This window comes from Arvicanthis niloticus, chromosome 12 (assembly GCF_011762505.2).
Source record: "Arvicanthis niloticus isolate mArvNil1 chromosome 12, mArvNil1.pat.X, whole genome shotgun sequence".
Taxonomy (NCBI): domain Eukaryota; kingdom Metazoa; phylum Chordata; class Mammalia; order Rodentia; family Muridae; genus Arvicanthis; species Arvicanthis niloticus.
In genome coordinates, this window is record NC_047669.1 from 6,328,256 (window position 1) to 6,352,536 (window position 24,281).

At 43.8% G+C, this 24,281-nt stretch overlaps 1 protein-coding gene across 5 annotated transcripts in view; it reads right to left on the minus strand.

The window, feature by feature from the left end:
- LOC143444005 (uncharacterized) overlaps window positions 1–23,577 on the minus strand; it is a 40,745-nt gene extending 17,168 nt beyond the window's left edge. Inside the window, exon 1 of one of the 5 annotated variants that reach the window (XR_013113461.1) lies at window positions 23,266–23,577. Coding sequence is in view for 2 of the 5 variants with exons in the window: in XM_076942660.1 (XP_076798775.1) it covers window positions 20,019–20,225 (207 nt within the window). In the remaining 3 variants the exon portion in view is untranslated. Of the gene's footprint in view, window positions 1–20,018; window positions 20,695–23,265 lie in introns of those variants that run through there. The other 4 variants (XR_013113460.1, XR_013113462.1, XM_076942660.1 and 1 more) reach the window with 4 other exon arrangements.
- Between the last annotated feature and the right edge of the window lie 704 nt (window positions 23,578–24,281).

Genomic DNA, 24,281 nt, shown 5'->3' on the forward strand with positions numbered 1-24,281 from the left:
TGCTGAGGCTCAGCACAGGAAGGAAGATACACCATAGCCATCTAATGGTTTCCCCAGCCTTGCAGAAGAACAGGTGATCTTGAGCTTGAGGGGGTTGCTCAGGTGTCTAGCTGTTCGCCATTTGGCATCAGGTACAGGTGCTGGGCTGACGTGAGTTACGTGAACCTAGGCAGTTACTCCATCCACTGTAACAGAGGTGGGTGGTCAACAACATCAAGAACAACCCTTTTCATTTTGCTTACTCATGTGGAACCTCTGGGGTACCTGTGTTATACATGGCACTAAGTGTTGGCCACAATTCCTGATGGCTGATCTTGAAAGCTTGCCATCAAGCCATAAGATAGGTCCTTGTCACCCTGAAAAGTCACTTCTGGGGGAGGGATGTCAAGAGCCAGGGACAAGGGAGTGGGGGTCAGAACAGGGCCAGAGGAAGGGGCACCACCCAGCCAACACCAGTTTCCAAGGGCAATTTAGTTAAGGTCTCCTTTTAGGGTTCTATTCATTCTCTCTACCTGCTCTGAGCCCTAGGGTACAGTACAAACAATGGAACTTTCAATTAGTCCCCAGTATCTCTGCCAATCTCTGACTTACTTAAAGCAAGATCGTTATCCAATTACCTTGGGCACTCGAAACCTCGGGGAGATTTCTTCTAATATCTCCTTGACTACCATGGTAGCTGTTTCTTGCTTGGTGGGGAAAACCCCAACCCATCCAGAGATAGTATCTACAAATACTAGATGGTATTTGTAATTGTATTTTATGGCTTAACCTCTGTAAAATCGGCCTCCCAATATACTCTAGGCTGTTCTCCCCTAGGTCTTTTGCCCTGTTTACTCTTGACTGCATAAGCATTTACTTGCTGGCAAACCTTACACTGTTCTGCTGGGTCTCTGGCTAAAACCCTGAGGTCTGTTATATATATCTTACATCCCTTGACTGCTTAGATGAGCTTATCCCCTAAATGAGTCCATCTGTGCATTTGGCCTAATAAGTCTTTTGCTTGCTTTCTGGGAAGTATAGTTCTCCCCCTTCTTGTGTGCGCCATTGTCCTTTCTTCTCTAGGTAGGGTGGCTAGCAATCTGAGTCCTTTCTTTTTCCGTATGTTTTAAGTGAAGCCATCCCTTAATTCAGTCCCATTTCCCAGCAGGTATCTCTTGCAGGCCCATAACCAGAATAGTCTCCTGCATAATCACTTCTTGAGCCACTTGATTTGCCTGGTTATTGCCTCGGGCCACTGAGTCTCTTCCCTTCTGGTGTCCTGGGCAATGAATAGTACTCACAGTTGCTGGCTTCATCAGTGCATCTAAGAGATCCAAGATTTCCTCTTATGTGAGCAGTTCTCTCTCTCTTGATATATAGCCCTGTGGATGTGGACTGTGGCAAAGGCATTCCTGCTATCCATGTAGATGTTAATTTTTTTTTGCTGGCCCCAAATTCCAAGGCCTCTTTCTGCTCCAAAGTGCAGGGGGTTGGCAGGTAGAGGTTCAGCCCAGATAACATTTGTGCCGTCCACTACAGCAGCACCTGCTCATCTCTGACCAGCATGGAGAAAAATGCTCCTGTCTGTAAAGCAGGTAGCCTTGGCTCTCAGCAGGGTTTGGTCAGAGAGGTCTTTCCTCCACCCATGTGTTCTCCTTTTGGACCAGTTACTTGTGGCACATCAGGCAGGGAGTGTATCTGGGCCCCCATCTTGGAGAGTAAGTCTTGTTCCAACAGAGGGTAGGGACAGTCTGGGATAACCAGACTTGGCTCCTTTTCCCTAGTTGCTGTCTCACCCCAGGGCTAACACCTTAGCTGATTGGGGGTACTTTTCCCAAGGCCTGGGATTTCCTGGCCCTGTTTCCATTTGTTGGGGCATTCTCAGGCCCACTGGCCCCTTTCTGTAGGAAGCCGTGGTCAGTGGTTAGACTTCGCCATTCCAAGATGGCGCTGGCCTCGTGTCTTCCCACTAGTAAACAAGTAACTGCGCAGCTGCAAAGGCGGAAAGCCCGCCAAAGTCACTGGCCAATCCCGAGGCGTAATATTGGGTGGTGAGCAAACAGCCAATCAGAAGTGAATACGTCACTCTAGGGTGTATTTAAGCTAGGCCTCTTCCTGTCTTCACCCCTTCTGCGTCCTTCCGCGTCTTTCCACGTTTGCTGATACAGAGTAAAGCCTCGTTTTGCAGTAACTACCCGAATTGCGTCTCTCGTGTCTCTCTTCCACGGGTGAGGGGGGACACGGGAGGTGCGTGCAACAACTGGAGCCAAAACCCTGGAGTTTCAAGGCAACGCGGAGGCCCCCAAGTTTTGGGGAGGGTTAAAAGACTGCAGGATTCGAGGTACACCTTTGGAAGATATGCCTGGGGTGGCGTTTGTGGCAAGCGGATTTAAACTCACTGCTGCCACTCCACTAGCTAGCCTCTTGCTTGCATTGCATTTGTTTTTAACTTATGTGCGTTGTGAGAAAGAGGGCCACTCTAGCATACTAGAACCAGGGTGTGGTAGCCGGCATCAAGCCATAGAGCTTGGAAAGGGGAAACAGGCAAGGAAGTCTGGACAACAGAGGCAGGCCAAGGAGCCTGGTTATAGGAAAGAATATTCATGAGGAATAGGGGCCACTGCAGGGCCTATTAAAGTTAAGGAACATTCACCGGCTGGTGAAGAGAGACGGGAGTTTGGGGGGACCCCCCTGCACCCCATTAAGGAGCTTGCGCCCACAGACCTTAGCAGCTCCGAGGAAGAAAGCATAGAGCAGGCGGCGGCTGCCTATACAAAAAACAACCGTGCTGAGATAAGACTAAGAAAGCTAGCGGCTCGCTCGGGCTCGAGGGTCCCCTGCCGTGCTTCTCAGCTCGGGCTGTGGGAACAGAGACGCTGCGACGGGGCCTGGGTCAGACCGGTTGCAGGGGCGCCTGCGCTCTGCTACGTGTGGCAGCTTGCAGCCCGGCAGAGCAAGGGAGCGTGGCGCAAAAGGCAGACAGAGGAGGGAGATAGTCTGCCCTGGGAAGCGCGGCGGGCACACAGGGAGTGCCCCGCGAGCTCAGAGCAAACAATGCCAGTGATAGAACAGATGATTTTTGAAAATGCCACAGCTGAATGCCGTACAGCCATTGTCCCTCGTAAGAACAGGAGGCTACAAGGTTGGCTAAGGGCCTGCTGTGGCCAGGGAGGGGAAGCTGTTTGTGCTTATTCCACAGGTGAAAACAATTCAATTTGGGTCCCTACGTGGCTGGTGCAGACTGTGAAGAATGAAGCTAGGTTGCAAGATTACAGCTCTGAGTCTCCTGATACTGAAGTTCCATTTGGCGATAAGTATACCACTGTGAGCCATAGTCCGATCTTGAACTGTTCTCTTGCCAGTACATTCAAATGCTGAAGTACTGCCCATTGTTTAAAGCTATTGAATGTTACTTGGTTGCCCTGGCCTCAGGAGCATCTGCCGAAAGCCTAGGTCATAAATGCTACAAGTTTTCCATTAGATTTTACACTTTGTTTTGTGGCAGCAAACTTTATAACATAAAGGTAATCCACTTGGTGTTGATTTGAGAGAAAATAGATTGCTTACATCGTTAAAGATTGGTTTTTTGATTTGCCTATGTTTATAGAGAAAAGATACAACATGTGTCTTTTAAGGTTTACAGTTTAAATTTAAGGTTCAAAGCTAAAACCAAAACCCCCGCACAATTCGGCATAGCCAAGCCTCAGAGAGCAGGCAGAGGGAGGTTAAGTGCATTTACATTTGAATTAAGACAATGCAAACTGCCTGTAGAAGCTCAGGTGTTAAGCATTTCCTTTTGTTCTGGGTCTTTAGACCAGGCCCTAGAAATGTGCTTAAGGGAATTCGTCTTTTGTCCTCATTGTTTCTTGTGAGAGGAGGGGTAAACCTAAGAACCAAAGACTTTACAACAGTCTGTGGGCTAAGAGTTATGATTATGCTACAGAGATTAAAATTATGCCTGCTTCCCTCCATGAGTATAGCTGTGCCTGCTGATAGAGTATGGTTCAGGTTGTTTTAATTCCTTTGTATTCAGAGTTGTTAAAAATGAGATGCTTTGGATTCCTTTAAGGTGTGTAACAATTATTAGAGATTAAGGTTGGCTTTTATCCGATAGATTGGTTATTAAATTAATCCAAAATAAAGTTCAAATTTAAGATTTATACAACATAACTTGCCTTCTCCAGCTGCCATTTCAGTAAATGCTTATATAAAAGATGTTTTATACCATCCCTTTACATTTCTGGTAAAGGTGAAAGGTTTACAGGCAGTAAATTTATTCATAACTTTTAAGAGCCCATGAAGCAATATTTGTTAGAAATAATTGCTTCAGAAAATGGTTAATCGTTTTACATTTTATATATATAAATATTATTGCTGCTTTAATACAAAAAATTAAGAGGTTAAATCTTTTAGTGTATATTATTCATTGTGTGATACTTTATTAGTGGATTTCTCTAAAAAGGTTTTTTCTGCAAGCCATTGCTCCAATATAACGAGCTTTAAAAATTTTTAGAGTACTTGTTACTCCAAAAAAGGATTCAAAGACAGTGTCTTTCAATATTTGAGACAGGTCGGGGCTAAAGAAATGGCTCAGCCGTTAAAGGCTAGACTTAATTTAAAATATAAAGGCTGAACTCCCAGCAACCACATGGTGGCTCACAACCATTTGTGGTGGGGATCTAACGCCATCTTCTGGCTTGTGAGTGTACATACAAAAGAAAATAGTTTACTTTTAATCTTGATTTGCTCTTAGTGATTTTTAAAACTTGTTAAGAGATATTATTTGGCTAAAACCTCATCTTAAGCTTACCATAGGAGGATTTAAACCTCTGTTTGATGTTTTCAAGGGGATGCAAGTCCTAAATTAAATCATATGTATATTTTCTTGAGTTTAACCTGCTTCAACACAATTAAATTATGTGTTGTAGCCACTGTTTAGAATGTTAAAAAAGGGTATATCTGCCTTTGTCTTGTTAAATATGTTTCATGAAGTGCAGAATGTTTTGACTACACGATTTAATATCTCTAGCCATTTGAATAACATTAAAATTAATAAGGTGTTTAAGAATACATCTACACAACCGGTGTCAGTATGTGTGGACACTCCATTTTTCTTTATATTATCCAACTTTCAGAATAATTCTGATATCTTGGATTGTAAGAATGTTACATGTTTTTAGCACAATGCTGGAATGGATCACTAGACCTAGCCTTGGTTGTACATGTGCCTACCTTTGTGCTCATCCCAGTACATCATTATTGAGACTTAAAAGAGACTTTGGTCAATCAGAGAGTTGATTTGCTCCAAGCCCATGTGGAGCAGCTCACGGATGTGGTTCAAATGAGCTGCATGTCAGCAACCCCACATCCAGGTATTACACCTCTGAAATTTGTGAATGATACATTTATTCAAAGCCATAATTTTTCTGCTTATTTAAAGGAGAATTGGACTGGGGAGCTGGACCTGGTGCAGCAGCAATTGCAAATCCGGATCTTGAGCCTTGATGGAGTGCGGATGGACCCTGTTACCCTTGGCGATTTTACTTCTTAAATTTCTTCTGCCTTTTCCTTCTTTCTTAAATGGGTGGGAATAGGCCTGCTTGGTGCTGCCCTGTGTTGTGGATTAGTGTTCATGTATGGTTGGTCTGTAAGCTCAGAGCCCAACAAAAACGTGACAAGGCCGCTTTAGCCCAAGCACTCGCAGCCTTGGAGCAAGCATCTCTCCCTGAAATTTGACTATCTAGGCTAAGAAAGTAGCCGATGACTGAGACCCTCAGTTGATGCATCCCAAGGGTTCAGCCCATTGCACTGGGTCGATGAGAGGTCTAAGTCCAGCCAGCCCTTGCCTAAATAGCTGTGGTACCTGAATAGTAGGTTGACAGCCCTTGCACTCCTGGGAGCTATACTCCATTGCACAGGGACGGGTGTCAATTCCTCTTTACATCCCCTTAGCCCTTGCACCCAGAGGACTTGTTTCCATCGCACCTGGAAGGGTAAGAGAGAATCTCTGGGCTATAAGCTCTTGATCGCTTATTCCCCCAAGATGGAGTTTGCTTGATCGGGCTTGAGTTCGAATCTTGATTGTTACTGCATTTAATAGGCAAAAGGCTGTTTCATATTAATAATTTAAACAGGGAGAGATGTAGGAAGCCATGGTCAGTGGTTATAGGTTCGCCATTCCAAGATGGTGCTGGCCTCGTGTCTTCCCACTAGTAAACAAGTAACTGCGCAGCTGCAAAGGCAGAAAGCCCGCCAAAGTCACTGGCCAATCCCGAGGCGTAATATTGGGTGATGAGTGAATAGCCAATCAGAAGTGAATACATCACTCTAGGGTGTATTTAAGCTAGGCCTCTTCCTGTCTTCACCCCTTCCGCGTCCTTCTGCGTCTTTCCACGTTTGCTGATACAGAGTAAAGCCTCGTTTTGCAGTAACTACCCGAATTGCGTCTCTCGTGTCTCTCTTCCACGGGTGAGGGGGGAACACGGGAGGTGCGCGCAACACCTTTCCTTGCAATGTGCACACTGGTCCTTTTCAAGGAGTATTCTGTCTCTCTTTGATTGGAGTTTCCCTCCTCTGCTTTCCCTAACTACTGTAGCGAAGATTCTCTGTAAATCCCTTTCTTGTCACCTTTCTTTTTCTCATCTCTCTTTCATCTTCTTCCTTTCTCTTTCTCTGTCTCCCTGTTATGGTAGACTTCCTCAGAAACCTACACTAAATCCTTTAGTGACTTACCCTGCAGTCTCTTTAGCTTCTGAAGCTTTTTCCTGGTATCTATTAGCCTGGTCTATAAAGGCCGCAGTGTGTACTGACAGAATGCCTTCATAAGCTGCTCTAGAAAGGCTGTGGCTGACTCGTCCGATCCCTGCTTAACCTCATGTGCCTTGGCCAAAATTGGTGGAGCTTTGTGTGGCCTTCTTGAGACCTGCCAATGGAGTCTGGTGGTAGGCTTTTAGGTGCTCCTTACCTTCTACCACACTAAAGTCCCAGTCAACTGTAGTCAGAAGAAACCCATCAACAACAGCCTGGTTAATCAATGGTGCCCCAGTGTCTGAGGGGACATTTTTTCCAGTATCCTCTCTCGTTCTTTGGTCTCATGAGTTGTTGGATATCATCCCAGGTGGGCTGATGAGTGAATAAAACAGTCTCAAAGAGATTAATCAGCCCCTTGGATTATCTGAAGGGGGGGGGAGGGTATTAGGCCCTCCAGTAGTACAAGTTGGCTGAAGAGAAGGGCCAATATTGCCTAGCCTGATTGCCCTTATCTAGAGGCCCATAATGCCCTCAGTGGTAGAGCCACTGTGGTATCTAGGGAGGTGGCTCTCAGACTTCAGGTCTCCATGGTGGGACCAGGAATTTGGGGAGTCTCCTCCTGCTCCTCCCTCCACTAAAGAGGGACACAGTGGCCATTCTGTATGAGCTGAGGATCCCAGTGCTGGCACTGTTGGAACCATGAGGGCAAGAGTAGGGAGATACAGAGGAGGAGGGTCTTGGAGGATCGACTTCTTCTCGGGTCCAGATCTCTCCTCCTGTATTTCCTTTTTCCTGATGGCCAGAACCTACAAGGGTCTTGAGGAAGAAAGGCTTTTATCCATGTGGGGTGTGGGAGGAATCCTCTACTAGACTTTTCTAATTATATAGGTCACTTGGTCTTCTGAGTGCCAGAGGGATCCTGGCCTAAAGATTCTTTCCTCTACTGCTTTGATCACCTGCAGGTTGAAGGTCCCTATTGGTGGCCACCCTACTCTGAAGGTGGGACATTTGGAGAAGCAGAGAGGAACTAACTTGCCCTTCTTTACCACTACTGACAAGTTTTCTCCTCTTTCCCTAACTTCCCTCCAGTGATTAACTAGGATGTTTAACTGGGTAGATTCAGTCCAAAAATAACGTCAGTCCAAGAACACAGAGAAAATCAATCAACACACAGTTCGACCCTGCTATGGGTGCAGACAGTCCAAGTCCAAGAGCACAGAGAAAGACAACACAGAGACCATTTGCCCCAGGTTATACAAACACTTCTCGCCCCTGACACAGATGGGTCAAGATGTAACACAGAGAGAGACAATCAAGACATAGGGAAAACTGCCCCTGTCTGAGCAGAAGAATCCAGTAACCAGGTAACTTGGCCAGTTTATGCCACGACCAAATCTAACAGGTTCAGATGATTTGGCCAACTTACACTGGACTGAAACTAACAGGTTCCAAAAGGAGCAGGGTCCTCCCTAACCCCTCCAAGGAACCTGAAGTGTTCTTCAGACCCCCACAGTCACGATGTTGAGGCATGTCCTCTTGTCATTCTTGACTGCCCCAAACACTGTGGGCCCTCCAAGCCCCCCAGACACTTGCAAGCAAACCGAAAGTTCAGACAGGCTTACAGATTCAGACTTTGACAAATAGCGGTACTTGCTCAAGACCTCCGATTCACTGCTCTCCCATATGTCCCCACAGGAGGTCAGATTCCCGGCCAATGCACAGAATATAAGACTCTGACGAGCATTAGCTTACCAGAGACCCCCTGAGTGAACCACACGGAGCTGGGAATTGATGCAAAAAGCAAGGGAAATTTATTGTTCCAATGCTTTGGGGTCATCCTGCACCAGAAGGAGAGGTGGGGACCCAGGGCAGCTCGTTTGACCAGTTTTTATACAGTTTTCAGGGGTAGAATAGAGAAACAGCAACTAGGTACAATATGATTGGCAGAACAGTATGACTTTTAAACTGATTGGTCTTTAGGGAATGAGGTGACAAGGACTCCCCTTGTCTGTGGGTGGTCAACGTTCCATCCTGCAGAATGTGCTGCAGCAGGTGGGATTCCCCCACCCTGTGGTCTGAGAAATGTTAATTAGCCCCTCCCTTCTGGAGGGGGCAAGTGTCTCATGACCTTTCTAAAGTTCCTGAGCTGATTTCTTCAAACCTACATCCCCTCCCTCTCTCACCCTCTGACACTCGTCAATCTCTGTCCTATCTTCACTAGCTCTTTCATCCTAACAGTCAAATATGGTCTTATTTTTGTTAAAACTCCTATAGCCTGCTCCCAAGGACTTACATTTCTTAAAATCTATCACTGCCTCTTGCAAAATCTGTCAGTCAGACAACAACTTCAGGTATTATAGCACCCCTTTTTTACCCATCAGGCTAGAGGTTCCCCTCCTGGAACCAACTGGCAACTTGACTTTACCCACGTGCCCATGATCAAATGTGCCAAATATCTCCTTGTCTTGGTGAATACCTTTTCGAGGTGGGTTGAGGCATTTCCCACAACTAACAAAAGGGTTCAGACAGTCTCTGATCTCCTCCTCTGAGAGATCATCCCTAGATTTGGTGTCCTAGCCTCCATCCAGTCAGATAATAGTCCTGAATTTACTTTCTAGATCTCTCAAATTCTATCCAAGGCCTTAGACATCCTCTGACATTTTCATATTCCTTACCACCCTCAATCTTCAGGTAAGGTAGAAAGAACCAACCGCTCTTTAAAAACCACTCTTTGTCACAGGAATTTCATCTTGATTGAGTAAAACTCCTACTTCTGGCTCTTTTCAAGCTATGAACTCTCCCCAGGTGACCTCTCCTCAACTCACCCTTTAAACTCATGTATGGACGTCCAGTCCTAACTCCTGGTCTTTCACCTAAATGCTCTCCCCTCCCAGACCATGTACTCACCCCATTACTTTGCCACCTTCGTTCTCTCCTATGGAACTTTGCTGACCACCATCTAATGCAACCATACACTGTCCCCTGTCCACTGCCTGTCAACATTGGAGACCATATCCTCCTATCTCCTCCAGACCATCAGCCCTCACCCCTCTCACCTAAATGGCATGGCCATTTTTAAGATAATCCTCGTGAGCTCTATAGCTGCTAAACTTGAGGGACTCTCATTGGGTCCACCTGTCTCATCTTTCATTCTTCCACCTAAAAATGACTCTTCTTCATACATGTCAACCCTAACAGGACCATGCTCTGTTAAGCTCCAGAGGATGTCAAGATCACCCACCTTGTCCCCAATCCCAGAAAATGAGACTCCACTCTGGCAGCTGAACTCGACCTCTCTGGACTAGACATGGGTTCCACATCCTCCCCTGCTTGTTTGTTTCCATCCAGGTCAGCCCTTACATCTGGAAATCTGAGGGTCAAGAGATCCCCACAGATAACAAACAGTCTTTCCAAATAGGGTCAGGAAGCTGCTCCATAACCAGATGCCAGGAACTGATCCAAATTGCTGTCATCCCTGTATCTGTTATCCCACCTAAATATTATGATCTCTATACTTGCTTTCTCTTTGACCAGACAAAAAATTATTGTAGAAAATGGCCAGATGAATATGGGGGCTTCCCATATTGGTCTTGTCAGATACATATGCTAGGATCACAGACCAATCACTTCTTCTTTCAACACCACAAGACATTTTTTCTATATACAAGACCCATGGAATCCCAGGTGGGAGACAGGAGTTGTTGGTAAGCTCTACCTCAAAAATCAACTTGGGTCTCCAGTAAGTACTATTCGAATCCAGATAAAATATGTCTCCATTGCCCAACCTCTAGATATTGGGAAAGTAGGAGAAGTAATCAAATGCTCCGCCAAAGTCCTTGCCTCTTTGACATCACCCATCATAAATGGTACCAATTTGTCATTTCACCTTTTGCTTCAGACCTTGACCTCAGTGTACCAACTCCTTAATGTCACCAGATCTGGTCACTTTAAAAACTGCTGGCTATGCATACCCCCTGGAACTAACTCACAAGTGCCACTTACAGCCTCTCCAGTGATACTGCCAAGTAACCTTACCTCACAACTTGTCAGCTGCCCTGACTCCAATGTTGCCATGACTCTATATTTTTTCTCTATCCCTCTCTTTAGCATGGCAAACTGTTTTAAGACCTCCAGGACTCATTCTGTAGAAACACTAAGCTCCATAGACTGCAATGGAACCATAACCCTTGATATATCATCTCTGACACAATGCCCTGCAGTCCAAAACAATTCTTTGTGGCACTCAGATATACCATCACCTACCCGCCAGCTGGTCAGGAGTTTGCACATTGGTACTCTTTTCCCTGAGCTAGGAGTAAACCAGGGAAATGAGCCCCTGCCAATCCCAGTTGTAGATACGATAGCTGCCCAACCTAAGAGGGCAGTTCAGGTCATGCCACTCTTGGTCGCTGCCAGAATAGCCATAGGTCCTGGTAATGGAATTGCAGGAATAACAACTTCCATGACCCAATATGATAAAGTCACTTTAGAGTTTAAAAGCAATTTTCAAAAAAAATGTCTGAAACCGTGCTTACTATTAAGAAACAGATAGATTCTTTCGCAGCTATGGTGCTTCAGAACCAATGGGGCTAGATGTCCTGGCAGCTAAAGAAGGTGGTCTTTGCCTGTTCCTTCAAGAAGAATGCTGTTTCTATATCAACCAATCTGGGATAGCTAAAAATAAAATCCAGGAGCTACAATCAGACATTCAAAATTTCATAAAACTTGAGGCCTCCAGTTCTGGGATTTTCAAAAACCGTATATAGAAGTGGATCCTCCCTTTAGTAAAGCCTTTTCTAGTCATCTTCCTGGTGTTATTATTTGTTCCCTGCCTTATTAATCTTGATTCTACATCCTTTCAATGACAAATACAAAAGATTCCTAACCAAACTATTAATCAGTTCCTGTTACAGGATTACCAGCTGCTGTCCACAAGGGAGCCTAATATGAAGTGGTCTACCAAGTGGACCCCGATGGTGAAAGTCAGCTACACCCCAAAATTGAAGATGCCCCTAGATAGCAGGAAGCAGTCTAAGAGACAGGATGCCCCTATTCCCTTTTCCGTATCTGCTTCCTCATCCCCTGTTTTTTCCTTTTTCTTTATAATAAGAAAAAGGGAAGTATGTTGGTATCCAGAGCCAGCTTGGCAAACCAGCTCCAAACTCAGGAATGTCACACATAGGTGACATCTGTTGGCATGGCAACCCTTCATACCTTCTTGGAGCCTACTCCTCACACTCACCTGGGAACCACCTACATCACAGCCTAGATAAAAGGCAAACCTTTTCCACCTTTGACCCTTTTTCGCTTGTCTTTCTCTCTCTCCTCTTTGTTCCTGTTCTTTTCTAATAAAACCTCTGCCCCATGGAACTGCTTTGGCCTGGTGTGGTCTATCCAGATGGGAGCTGCCTTTCCAACACAACAAGCTGTATTTGTCCATTGCTGACCTGGATACATAGGTGCCCTGTGTAAGACAGACATAAATGAATGAAGTAGCATCCCCTGACAATTTCAGGGGAATATGCTAATCTGTCACATCAAAAGATCTATATAGACACATTGCTGACCTGCCTTCTTTCTTCAACTACCTTGGTGCCTTGTTTGTATGTCAGCCTGGATTCACAGACAGAAGTTTACGCACAGCTGTCAGCTAAGAGGCTCCACCCAGTAGGTGACCAAAACAAATGCAGATACCCACAGCCAAACATTAGTTCAAAAAGTCTTGTGGAATAGTTGAGGAAAGGACTAAAGAACCCAAAGGGGATAGGGACTCACAAGAAAACCAACAGAGACAACTAACATGGACTCTTGGAGTTTCCCAGAGACCAAACCACCTATCGGAGAACATACAAGGGCTGTACCTATCTCCTCAACACACACACACACACACACACACACACACACACACACACACACAAACACAGCAGATGTGTAGCTTAGTCTTCGTGTAAATCCCCCAACACCTGGAGCAGGAGCTTACCTGTTAGGTGCCATCTAGAAGAGACTAAAAGCTAGCAGGTGACTTATGAGATGGTTCACCATGGACAGAGATAAATAAACTCTTGGAGGAAAGGCCCAAGGGACAGCATCTCAGGATGGATTCTTGCTACTGATATGCCTCTCCTGTCATTATTAAATCAATATAACAATTTCTGGACATTAGCCACCCTATTGGGCATACTTTTTGCATATCAGAGAAGATGTACTATTTTATAGTGGTGCTATATAGACAAATAGAAAATTTCTTAATTCCTAATGATGATTCTATGAATTACTAAATTTATACTGATTATTATTGAACCCTTTATTATAATAGCTGCAATTAGGGCCTTCTGTAATATGAAAACTGCATTTAAGACTCTGACAGTATTCATGTGTCATGAGTTAATTGTGCCAAAATGGAAAGCAGGCATTAATACAGATTTACAATTTAGGAATACATTCCTGTAGGCTATAAAACCATTAACTAATGGTCATAAAAAGAACAAAAGATTTATGGTAGGTGCTAGGACAGAAGATAAAATATTGACTGAGTTTATCTATATAAAACTTCAATACTGAGGCAGAGGCAGGCGGATTTCTGAGTTCGAGGCCAGCCTGGTCTACAGAGTGAGTTCCAGGACAGCCAAGGCTATACAGTGAAACCCTGTCTCAGAAAAAAAAAAAACTTCAATACTAATGAGACACTGAGCAAATGAATTGTTTTTTGGCATACCGCACTAACTTAGACTTAAGAATTATAATTTTAGACTCTCAATGAACCTGTAGAGCTAATGGCAGATAATGAATATCTAGTTAGATATCTAGTCTTAATGGAAACACATGTAAACATCTCTGCTGTTACTTCTTATTCAATTTATGATTTGAATTTATCTTTGAATCTGTGTAAACACTTGAAGAAAGATGCTTGGAATAACATATGATCATGTATCCTGGGAAAATATAGTAAGAACTGAGAGCAAAGACACAGAATTTTTCTTAGAGATAGGTTCCCCCCCCCTTTTTTTTTTCTTCTCTTAGAAATACAGACTAGAATCTCTTTTCAAAGTTTTTGTTTCTTTCAACTATCTTCCAGAGAGGACTCAATCTGGCACATAACTCCATGAGCCTACCCTGACTCTGCTGCCTGTTCATGGTTCCTGCTCCCTAACTGACAGTTTTGTCTGGCCTCTGTGGAAGAGGGTGTACCTATTCCTGCAGTGACTTGAAGCCAGGGTGGCTTGGAGTCCTAGGAAGGATCTCTACCTTCTCAGAGGTGAAGGGGAGAAGAGGATGAGGGAGGTGGCATGTGAAAGGAGAGACTAGGAGAAGGGGGGCTGTGATCAGGATGTAAAGTGAATAAATAAATTAATTAACTAATGGAGAAAGAAAAAAAAAAGGAGAGAAATGAGATCAGTGGCCGGAGAAACATCTCAAGCAGTTAAATACACTGAATGCTCTTACAGAGAACCCAGGTTTGATTCCCAGTACCAACATGGCTGTTCACAACTGTCTATAACTCCAGTCCCATGGAGGATCTGACAGTCTCTTCTAGCCTCCATGTGCACTGCATGCATGCACTACACAGACATACATGTAGACATAAAACCTACATACATTAAATAAATAAATAAATAAATAAATAAATAAATAAATAAATAAATAATGGAACAACATAGGATCTTTGAAAGGTGCCCTCCCTCATGGGTGATTGACCTGTTTCAAGTTAGTTGGAACTATCTTTGTAGCAATATAAAAACAAGCTGTTTGACACACTTGGTATGCTCCATAGTTCTATGCCAACTTGATACAAGCTTAAATCATCTGACAGGCAGAAACCTCAATTTAAAAAAATGCCTCCAAAAGATTGTGTTGTAGAACACAATCTAATATAGAATGCTTCTTTTTGCCCATAGAATTTAGGCAAGAAATCCAGAGATCAAGGTCAGTGCCCATTCTTTCAAGACCCTGCTCTACAATGCATAGAGTAGAAGAATTATCTACCCACATAGTTTGTGGTTGTTTGAATGAGAAATGTATCCTTTTGGGCCCACCACATATATGAACACATGGACCCTGAAGTTAGTGACACTGTTCTGGAGTGGAGGCATTTTCTTAATTAATGATTGATGAGAAGGGCCCAGCATCTCCCAGGTAAAAGTGGGAGGTGAGCCAAGTGGATTCTGGGAATGTATGGTGGTTGCTTTGCCAATGATGTGGGGGTCACCTAGATGTGATGTCACTGAGTTCGGAGCCAGTCCTGATACCAACACTGAGTGAGCCATGAGGAGCAAGACAGTGAGCAGCACTGTTCCATGGCCTCTGTATCAGCTCCTGACTCCCAGTTTTTGGCCTGCTTGAATTCCAGTCCTGACTTCTTTTGATGATGAACAGTGTTGTAGAAGCATAAGCCAAATAAACCTTTCCTCCCCAGCTGGCTTTGGTCATGATGTTTCATTATAGCAACAGTAACCCTAATGAAGACACTGGTGTTCTATTCTATCAGATGATGCCTTATACCACATCACAGTCTTCAGAATTCCCACAAGAAAGTAGTCCTTACCACATATGGCCCCCTTGCTCTTGGACTGCCCAGTCTCAAGAAATATGGGAATAATACATTTTTTTCTTTACAATTTTTCCAGAAGATATTCTGTTATAATAACCCAAAGCACAGTAAGATACTATTACATGTCTTACTTTTCAACTTCAACTGATGACTACAGCCCTACCACTCCAAGCTTCTCAGCTATCAACCAATAAATGCCTTGAATATCACCTTTCATCTAGATTATTCTTAGCATCATGTTTTATTGACTGATAATTTTAAATTTGCTCTCCTGCAAAATTCATCCCAAGTGAGAGCAGGATGTGGATGTACTAATATTTGCTGTCAATTTTATTTAAAATAAGCCATTGGTGTTCAATTGATATTCAGTTGGTATTCAATCCAAACTTAATTTTTGTTTTGGCTTAGTTTTAGGCATTTATTTATTTATTTATTTATTTATTTAATGTCTATGGATTTTTGCCTGCATATATATCTGAGTATTACATGTGTGCCTGGTGCATTGGGAGGACAGAAGAGAGTATCAGATCCCCTGGTACTGGAGTTATAGGCAGTTGGCAGCTGCCACATGGTTGCTGGGAATTGAACCTGAGCACCCTAGAATTGCAGCCAGTGTTCTTAACCACTGAGTCATCTCTCCAGCCCCATTTTTGTTCTTTATAGTGCTCCCACTAATCAGGAGAGGGGGCTCTTATGTTTTGCAGTGCTCTTCTGTCTCACTGCTCCACACAAAACTCAACAGCAACAAGTGAAACAAAACTTATTTGAATTTTTATTTTTTATTGGTTATTTTATTTAGTTACATTTCAGATGTTATCCCCTTCCCAGTTTCCCTTCCATAAGCCTATCACCTCCTCCCTCCCCCCTGCCTCAAGAGATCTTCATATTCATGAGATACCTAAAGGCCAGAGGGTGTAGCCAATTAAGCATTCCTTTCCAGACCCTCCTACTTGCAAAAGGTATTTAACCTCAGGCCTGCCCTGAGAACATGGGGTACAGCTTCATCCACTTTCTGCCATGACAATAAACGTTTTAAAACCATGGACTACCTCTCGTCTTTGGGGCCCATGTGGGGAACCGTGAAGGCCTTCAACTACCGAGCTGCTGCCTAACCTCCCACTGAAGACCCCTCTGCATTCCAGCCATGGAGGCTGCCCACTCAAGGGAGTTAGCCAAGCCAGCCATGACCCAGCCAAAGAAGTTGCCTTGACCAAGATTCTCATTCCCCACGGGGCAGTGCTGGAACTCATCTTCTCCCCCTAACCCCTTGCAGCTGTGGGTCAGCCCATCCAGAGAAAGCATACTAGATGCTTTCAGTGGCACCTGGGAGCCCAAGGGCTGAGGCTGCCTTCTGGCCTGGAGATCTCCAACCCAAGAGCTCCAACTCTGTGGGGTCTCAGACTGTGTTCTCCCCATGCCCAGAGCAGAGACCTGCGGCTTCTCACAGCCCGGCATCCACCTGGCCCAGTATGGAGTGAGCACAGTCAAATTCCCACACTTCTGCCCTCTGAGCCTCGGCCCTAGTTCCTTGGGGCGGCAGACACACGGGACTATAACTATATATAATGATCCAACTATATAATCACAAGTTTAAATTTTAAGTTTCCTTTGATTGTCTTTTAACTATAGACTTAAGGTGTTTCTCTTGCTAAACTATATGATCAACTATAATATTCACAAGACAAAGGTTTTGAGTTTCCTTTGTCTCTCAATTATAAACTTAAAATTGTTTCTTGTTACACTAAATTTATATATATATATATATATATATATATATATATATATATATATATATTCAGTTTTCTAGACAGAGACACAGATGCTTCTACTGAACCTGCTCCCTCCTATCTATCTACAGATAGTTCCAACCTGGACAGCAAGGAAACAACCAACTCTCCTAAGACTGGACCAACATCCCCATACCCATTTTCTTAGGTTTTCCAGAGATACAATGCCCCAAAGTCAGCAGAGAGTAACTAAAGATCACAACGACCCTATTTCTGCTTCACTATCACCTCTTTCTAATTTTTCCATTTTTAATTAAACAAAATTGGAGGAATGTTGGCATTTAGCCCAGGCTCCACCCCACTGTTACCTGGCAACAGTTAGGCGTACCTGACTCACTATAAAAGGAGCTGCTTGCCCCCCTCCTCTCTCTCTCTCTCTCTCTTGCCCTCTTCTCTTGCTCCTGCTCCCTCTCTCTCCCCATTCATCTCACCCCTCTCTTTCCACATGTTCATGACTTCTCTCTCTCTCTCTCTCTCTCTCTCTCTCTCTCTCTCTCTCTCTCTCTCCCCCTACTCTTCTCTCAACTCCCCTCCCCATCTCCTGAATAAACTCTGTTCTATACTATACCATTGTGTGGCTGGTACCTCAGAGGGGGAGGGGATGACTCACCATGGGCCTGCAGAGGCACCCCTTCCCCCATACCATACTATACCTCCACCAAAAATATTCCTTCCTTTTTTTTATCTTTTTATAAAACAACAAATCTGAGAACTGGTCAGTCTAAGGAGATCAGTAATAGGAGACATCCAACGTTTGCCTGGTCTTCTATTTCCATATCTACATAGAGCATCCCACCCTATTACCATTTTGTGATAGCCATTGAGGGACAATACACCTCACCTTCACATGACATCCCTTACTAAAAGTCTTGCCAGTTTACATACTACCTTGTGTAAATTTAGGGACAGTGACCTCTTTGGTCAAGTGCATCACACAAAAGCATCCTGTGAAGCAACAGAATCACACTCAGGGGTGCACACTTTAAAGATCAGAGCTTAGGCAGGATTTCAATCCAAATGAGTCTGCTTCAGCATTCCCCCATGCTGAAGTCCAGATACAATTCTATAGGCCACATACTGGGAACAAAAGCACGTGGACACATTTATATTACAGATGTTTTAAGTTAACACTTCTGAATGGACGATAGTTTTCCATGGGAGTTACTAAGCTACGTGGAAATCATCTCCTAAAACTCTAATAGCACCCACAGGAACTTACAGCGTGCCTCAAATTCCTCAAATGTCTTCTGAGAATGTAACTGACTGCCAACAAACATCCTTGTAGCTATTCAAAACCTAAGACTTTACCAAACTGTCAGCAAAGTCCCTCCTTACACAGTTTGACGCTAAGGCTCTGTTGCTCCCTGGGCTAGTACCAATGTCGATGTTTCCACAGTTTGCCAAAGTAAGGTCACTAAGGAAATGCATCCCAGTGGCCTTTGCAGTTCACAGAGCTGAAGTTCCCAGTAAATCACTGTTTTGTTTTGTTTTTTCAAGACTTATGTTTACAAATCTCTTCAGCCTAGCCTCTCATTATTCTGAAATAAGCCACACTCTATACTCTTTAACATCAACTACTTCTTCTTTTTTTATTTTTTTAGATTTATTTATATTATGTGAATGGGTGTTTTGTTTGCATCTTGCATGCATGTATGTGTACCACCATGTGCATCCCTGGTGCCTATGGAGGCCAGAAGAAGGTGCTGAAACCCCTGAAACTGTAGCTACCTATGTTTATTAGGCACGATATGGGTGTTGGAAGTTAAACTCAGGTACACAGGAAGAAGAGCCAGTGCTGTTAACCACTGAGCCATCTCTCCAGCCCCCTCAACTATTTCTAATGCCTGTAAAGTAATAAGAGCATAAATATATTTAAAGACACTTTCTCCACTATATCATTTAATAAGTCTGTATTGAATATATCTCCAAACTGAACTGAGGGTAGTCCTAGTCGTTTAAGAAGATTTGCAGGTGCCAAAGCCAGTTTTGTGTCCTATGGAAAGTCCCAGGTGCTCCCTAAGCTTTCTGCAATGAAAGACTTTAATAAAGTCTGGGCTCACAGGCCTTTAGCTTCCTTCCTCAATATGGGCTCCAAGTAAGCTCCCTGGTGAAGTTACTTTTGGTTGAACCTAGAATTATGCATGTGGCATAGATTCTCTCAATAGTGACCCTGGAAGTTAACTAAGCCACCATAGAAGCTTCCATGCAACCAGCTCAGATACTTGTGTAGACTACATGCTCTCCAAGTTCCTTCGACACTATTGTGTGACAATTATTCCTAAGAAGGTGAGGACAAACATCTACTGAGCGCAGATAGGAAACTGATGACTGATCAAAGTCCAACTTGCTAAACCAATATGTTTTATTGGGGTTATTTACAGGAATATGATAACTGATTGCTTACAGGAACACCAAAACCCATCTCAGCATGTGTAACACCTCACAAAAGCTGGAAACTGGAGCTTGCTGCCGAACTTGTAGACAGCTTAACAAGTTGGAGAGTATCTCTTCAGAAATGCTTGACTGGTGTTTGCATCTTCGAGGTTGTTCAGTCTAAGCCTCTTCTAAACAGTTCAGCTTGTCCAAGAGAGTGACTCCAGAAGTCGTTACTGCTAATATACTTTGCAGGAGGGAGAACTAGTGGATCTGGTTAGTTTCAGGGACTTCCTGAAGTTATTTTATGTACTGGGTAGTTTTTGCTACACTGCTTTAAGTTCCCAGATAGTCACAGGTGCACACCTGCCCAGGAGCTACCTTGGATCTGCAGATAAAACACACACACACACACACACACACACACACACACACACACACACACACACTAGCTTATTTTTAAACTGCCTTATAGGCTCTGTGGCTGAGCTCCTCTAAGCCTTCTGGATGGCTAGTGTGCCCTTACCTTTACTTCTAGCTCAACACCTCTAAATCTGCCCTCTGCTTAGTTGCCCAGTTACCTTCTGTGAATCCCATTGGTCTTGCTGCCCCAGACACCTTCCGGCTGCAGCACTGTGGGCGGCTTTCCTTTTCCACCTACATTTTGGAAGATCTCCCCTACAGCTCTGTGTCTCTCGATCTCCTCTTCTTGCCCTCTCCTCTCTCCTCACCTGTGGAAACCCGGAAGTCCAACCTCTTTCTTTCCACCCAGCCATTGCCATTGACATCTTTATTGATTGATCAAAATATCAATTGGGGACAAGGACATTCAGTGGCTGTAAACACAGATTCCTAATTAAATCAAAACATCAAAACCATTCCTCTACAATTTTGAGTTGTTCACTTCCTGTCTTAATGAGCTTCCCTGCTGTAGCTGTATTCTAATGCTAATTGGGTCCCCAAAAATTAGTTTCACAAGAGGGTCTGCAAGTAGATTCTGGGAACCAGCCCCCAGTTAATTCTGTTTGGTAAATCAAGATGCCAGCAGCCAATAGCTGGGGAGGGGAAAGATGGGCAGGCTTTTCGGTTTCCTGTACTTGGAACCTCAAGGAGGAGAAGGGAGCTGCTATGCCTTAGGAGAGTGGGGAGGAGAGAAGCCATAAAGGCAACCATGGAAAGGTAATATGCAGGAAGGTGAAGCAGCCACTATGTAAAGGGGCCAAGAGAACGCAGCCAAGAGCAGCCAAGATGGAACGTAGAAATTAGTATTAACTCAGACTTATCGGTGGGAGGCAGAGTCTAATACCATGGAGGTTAGGCAGTTGCCCAACTATTGTGCTGCTTAAGACATATTAAAATATAATGGCTATGTGTGTGTTTTTCATTCAGGAACATAAACTTTTGAGGCGGGAAGTAACCCCATGCCAGGATTTATTAAAATATTCGTACAATACCTACAGGGCGGAATGTTTCACCTTTGCTTAGAACATCCGTTTGTTTCACCTCCCTGTAAACATCTTGTCCTAAAACATCCTATTGTTTCATCTCTCTTTTCCATATAAGAAAATTCATAAAAGAGTTTTCCTCCAAGAGAAAAGGGTTTAACCTCAGAAGAAACTATTAGTCAACCCAGGGAACAGCATGTGTCACTACCCGCACAAAGCCCAGGTGCCCTGACCTTGCTTTTGTTTCTCCTCTCCCTCCTCTCCTACCTCCCCAGTCATCACCAACATCTAGGTCCAAATTTTCCTCATGATTTTAGATAAATCAATTAACTTCTTTTCTCCAAGTCTTTCAGGCCTAACTTCAGGACAATTCTTTCAGGTTTTTTATTGAACGAATGATCCATATATAATGGAGGCCTTGACTCCTTTGATCTCCTTTAATGGCACTCACCGTCTCTGCAGATGGATGCTGTAGCACAGGCAATTTTCTCTTTGCTTTTATGATAAATGTACAGTGGAAATCAGACACAAGAGCCCTTTTCTTCAGTGTTACTAAACAGAGAACATTGTTTTCTTTTTGCATGTAGTGACAATAGAACACTCAGCGTCTCGAGCTTAGAAAGTCTTGCAGTCACTAACTACTAAATGCTTTGGACTTGATAGTTTGCAATGCTAAGAACTTGGGCTTAAAAACAAAGATTTTAGTTTAAAAGATTAATCAGGTTACAGTGTGAGTTCTAATAGGACACATCTCTGTATTGGACAGCCTGTTTCAGAAACACTGCATTGTATAAAATAGTTACCAGCCTATCTGCCTCCCTCCTCAGCCCCAAACACACAGATCAGAAGCAGACATGGAGGAGACTTTCAACACTTAATGATCCTTTGTATGTTAATAATTCATAAACATGCATGTATGTGCAGATGCACAGTTATATGAACATGTTGGTGCATGTGCACAGTTTCATAGACTCCCAGAGCTCTGAGTAGTGATATTCACCCTTGACAGTCTATTAAGGTCACCTAAAGACCTTTCTTAGAAAGACCTTTATCCAGGACCCCTCGGAAGCCAGCTCAAGTCCTCTATGAGGTAGGGGCTAGGCTCTATACTTCATGTGTATGTTGTAAGTGCCAATGCAGTTCTGACATCTATACTAAGAAATATTAAAAGCCCTTGCTATTCAAACATGACCAACGACAATGGCATTACGGAGGACATCCTCAGACTTAAACTGAATCAGAGTCTGCTTAACAAGCTCCCAGGTGAGTTGCATGCATGCTGCAGCTGGGAAGCACTGATGTAGTTAGTTACTTCCTGGTTTCATAGGTGAGGCCAGGAAAAAAATCAGGTAACTTCAGAGGTGAGAGCTCAGATGGAAAAGAGTCCAGGTCTCTTTACTGACAATCCTTTTGTCTCTATTATTTTTAATCTAACAAATGATTAGATATTCCTAAAACGAAAGTCTCCTGTTTATCACAGCTCCCTACTGCTTGCTTCAGTTTGAAATATATCAACTTTTTAAAACATGTAAGATTTTTAGGTTCTCATTTTCTTCTCATGGAGAACACAATGATCTGATATTATAACAACAACAACAACAAAAAAAAAAAATGATGACCTTGTGGAGCAGCTACAGAGAAAAGAAGGAAATTGTTCAGCAAAACAACTGCCATTTCACTTGTAAGTCAGGGACAATTGTAACTGTGGCTAATGTTGATAGAGGGGTCAGAGACCGATTCCAACACACCAACTCTGAGTCTTGGGACAAATCAGAATTCAGTATCAATCAGACCTGTAGACAAACATTCAGTCTGCAGAGTCTAAAACCCCCTCATGTACATTCACATGAGAACAGTTTGCTTTCCTTATCATAGACAATGAAAATAAAAAATAAAGTCCACAGACCAGTAAAAGCCACAGTATATGATTTGTTCGATGCTTCTATAGCTCTAAGTCCTTGAGAGAATCTCCACCACTTTCCAGACTCAGCCTTCCACTCGGTTCCATTGAGCTTTACGTACACCCTTAGACCCATAAGCCCCACAGGGCAAGAAGCTTTCCCAAAAACTACATGTTCACAACCTTCATTCTGTGCGAGTCTCTAGGCCTAATCCCTATGCTTTATTTCATTCAGCTTACATGGCTTACTTCTCTGTCTTGGCCACCTTGCTATTTCAGTCAAATAGCATTCCTTGGCTGACCTAACTATAATCCTCCTTCTCTGGCTCCCTTTGTTCAATACAACCATCTCCAGTTCTGAGACTATCACCTGGACACCAGAAATCTACAATTCTGCTCTGCGGAATACCTGCCCTCTCTGGATCCTTTGTTCCACTTAAACCTGCAAGGAACTCTCAGCATTGCCTTATTCCCAAGACTTACGACAGGGCTCTCAGGAAGTGGGCCTCCATCTGTGTCCCAAGCACTGATTCCAGGGCTTTCATGTCTGCATTCCTTTCTGCAGCACCTCCCTGGCTTCTGCTTAGCCTCCTCGTGAAACTAATAATCGCATGCCTATGGCTCTCAGAAAAGGTACAATGGATGGTGTTCTTGGTTTCCTGCCTGAAAAAAAAAAAAAATGATCTACATCCAAGGGTGCATTCCTCATGTGAGGTGCTCCACTTCTCCAGTTTTTTTTCTAGCCAGGATGAATTCAAATATAGAAGGAAAAAACCCAGTCTGCTACCAGCCAGAATCCAAAGGCCATGCTGCCAGGGAAAACATTCCTCCTTAGTCCCTTAGTGACCATCAGAAACTGTCTTGCAGGCCTTTCACTGCTAGTCTCATGGAGCCAGCTGGAAGCCAGCCCCAGGTTGGGGTTGCATCAGGAAGAGGCAGCAGCTGTTACAGGGTAAAATCAGGCAAAGCTCAGAGAGGCCAGACTGCTATGTGTCAGTCCAGGTCAGAGAGGACACAGATCAGCACAGCAACCACATTAATCAGGGTTTTCTAAAGGACTAGAACTGATATAATGAGCGTGTGTGTGTGTGCGTGTGTGTGTGCGTGTGTGTGTGTGTGTGTGTGTGTGTGTGTGTGTCTGATAGTCCAACAATGGCTGTCTCCCAAAGGAAAAGCCAAGAATCCCTGAGTTGTTTGGTCCAGGAAAATGATTGTATCAACAGTCCCAGAGTGATGCTGGAGTCCCAGAAAATTCCTTGAGAGCGGCTAGTCTTCAATCAACACTGGAATCCTAAAGAAGTAGTTTCTAACACCAGCAAAGAAATGCATCAACAACCAGATACAAGAACTTGCTAGTAAGAGCAGGGGCAAGCAAACAAAAAGGAAACGCCTTTTTCTTCAACGTTCTTTTATGTGGATTGACACTAGAAGTTGTGCTCCAGATTTAGGGTGAGTTCTTCCCCCATTGCACTCCCCACCATGATTAAATCAAGAAAATC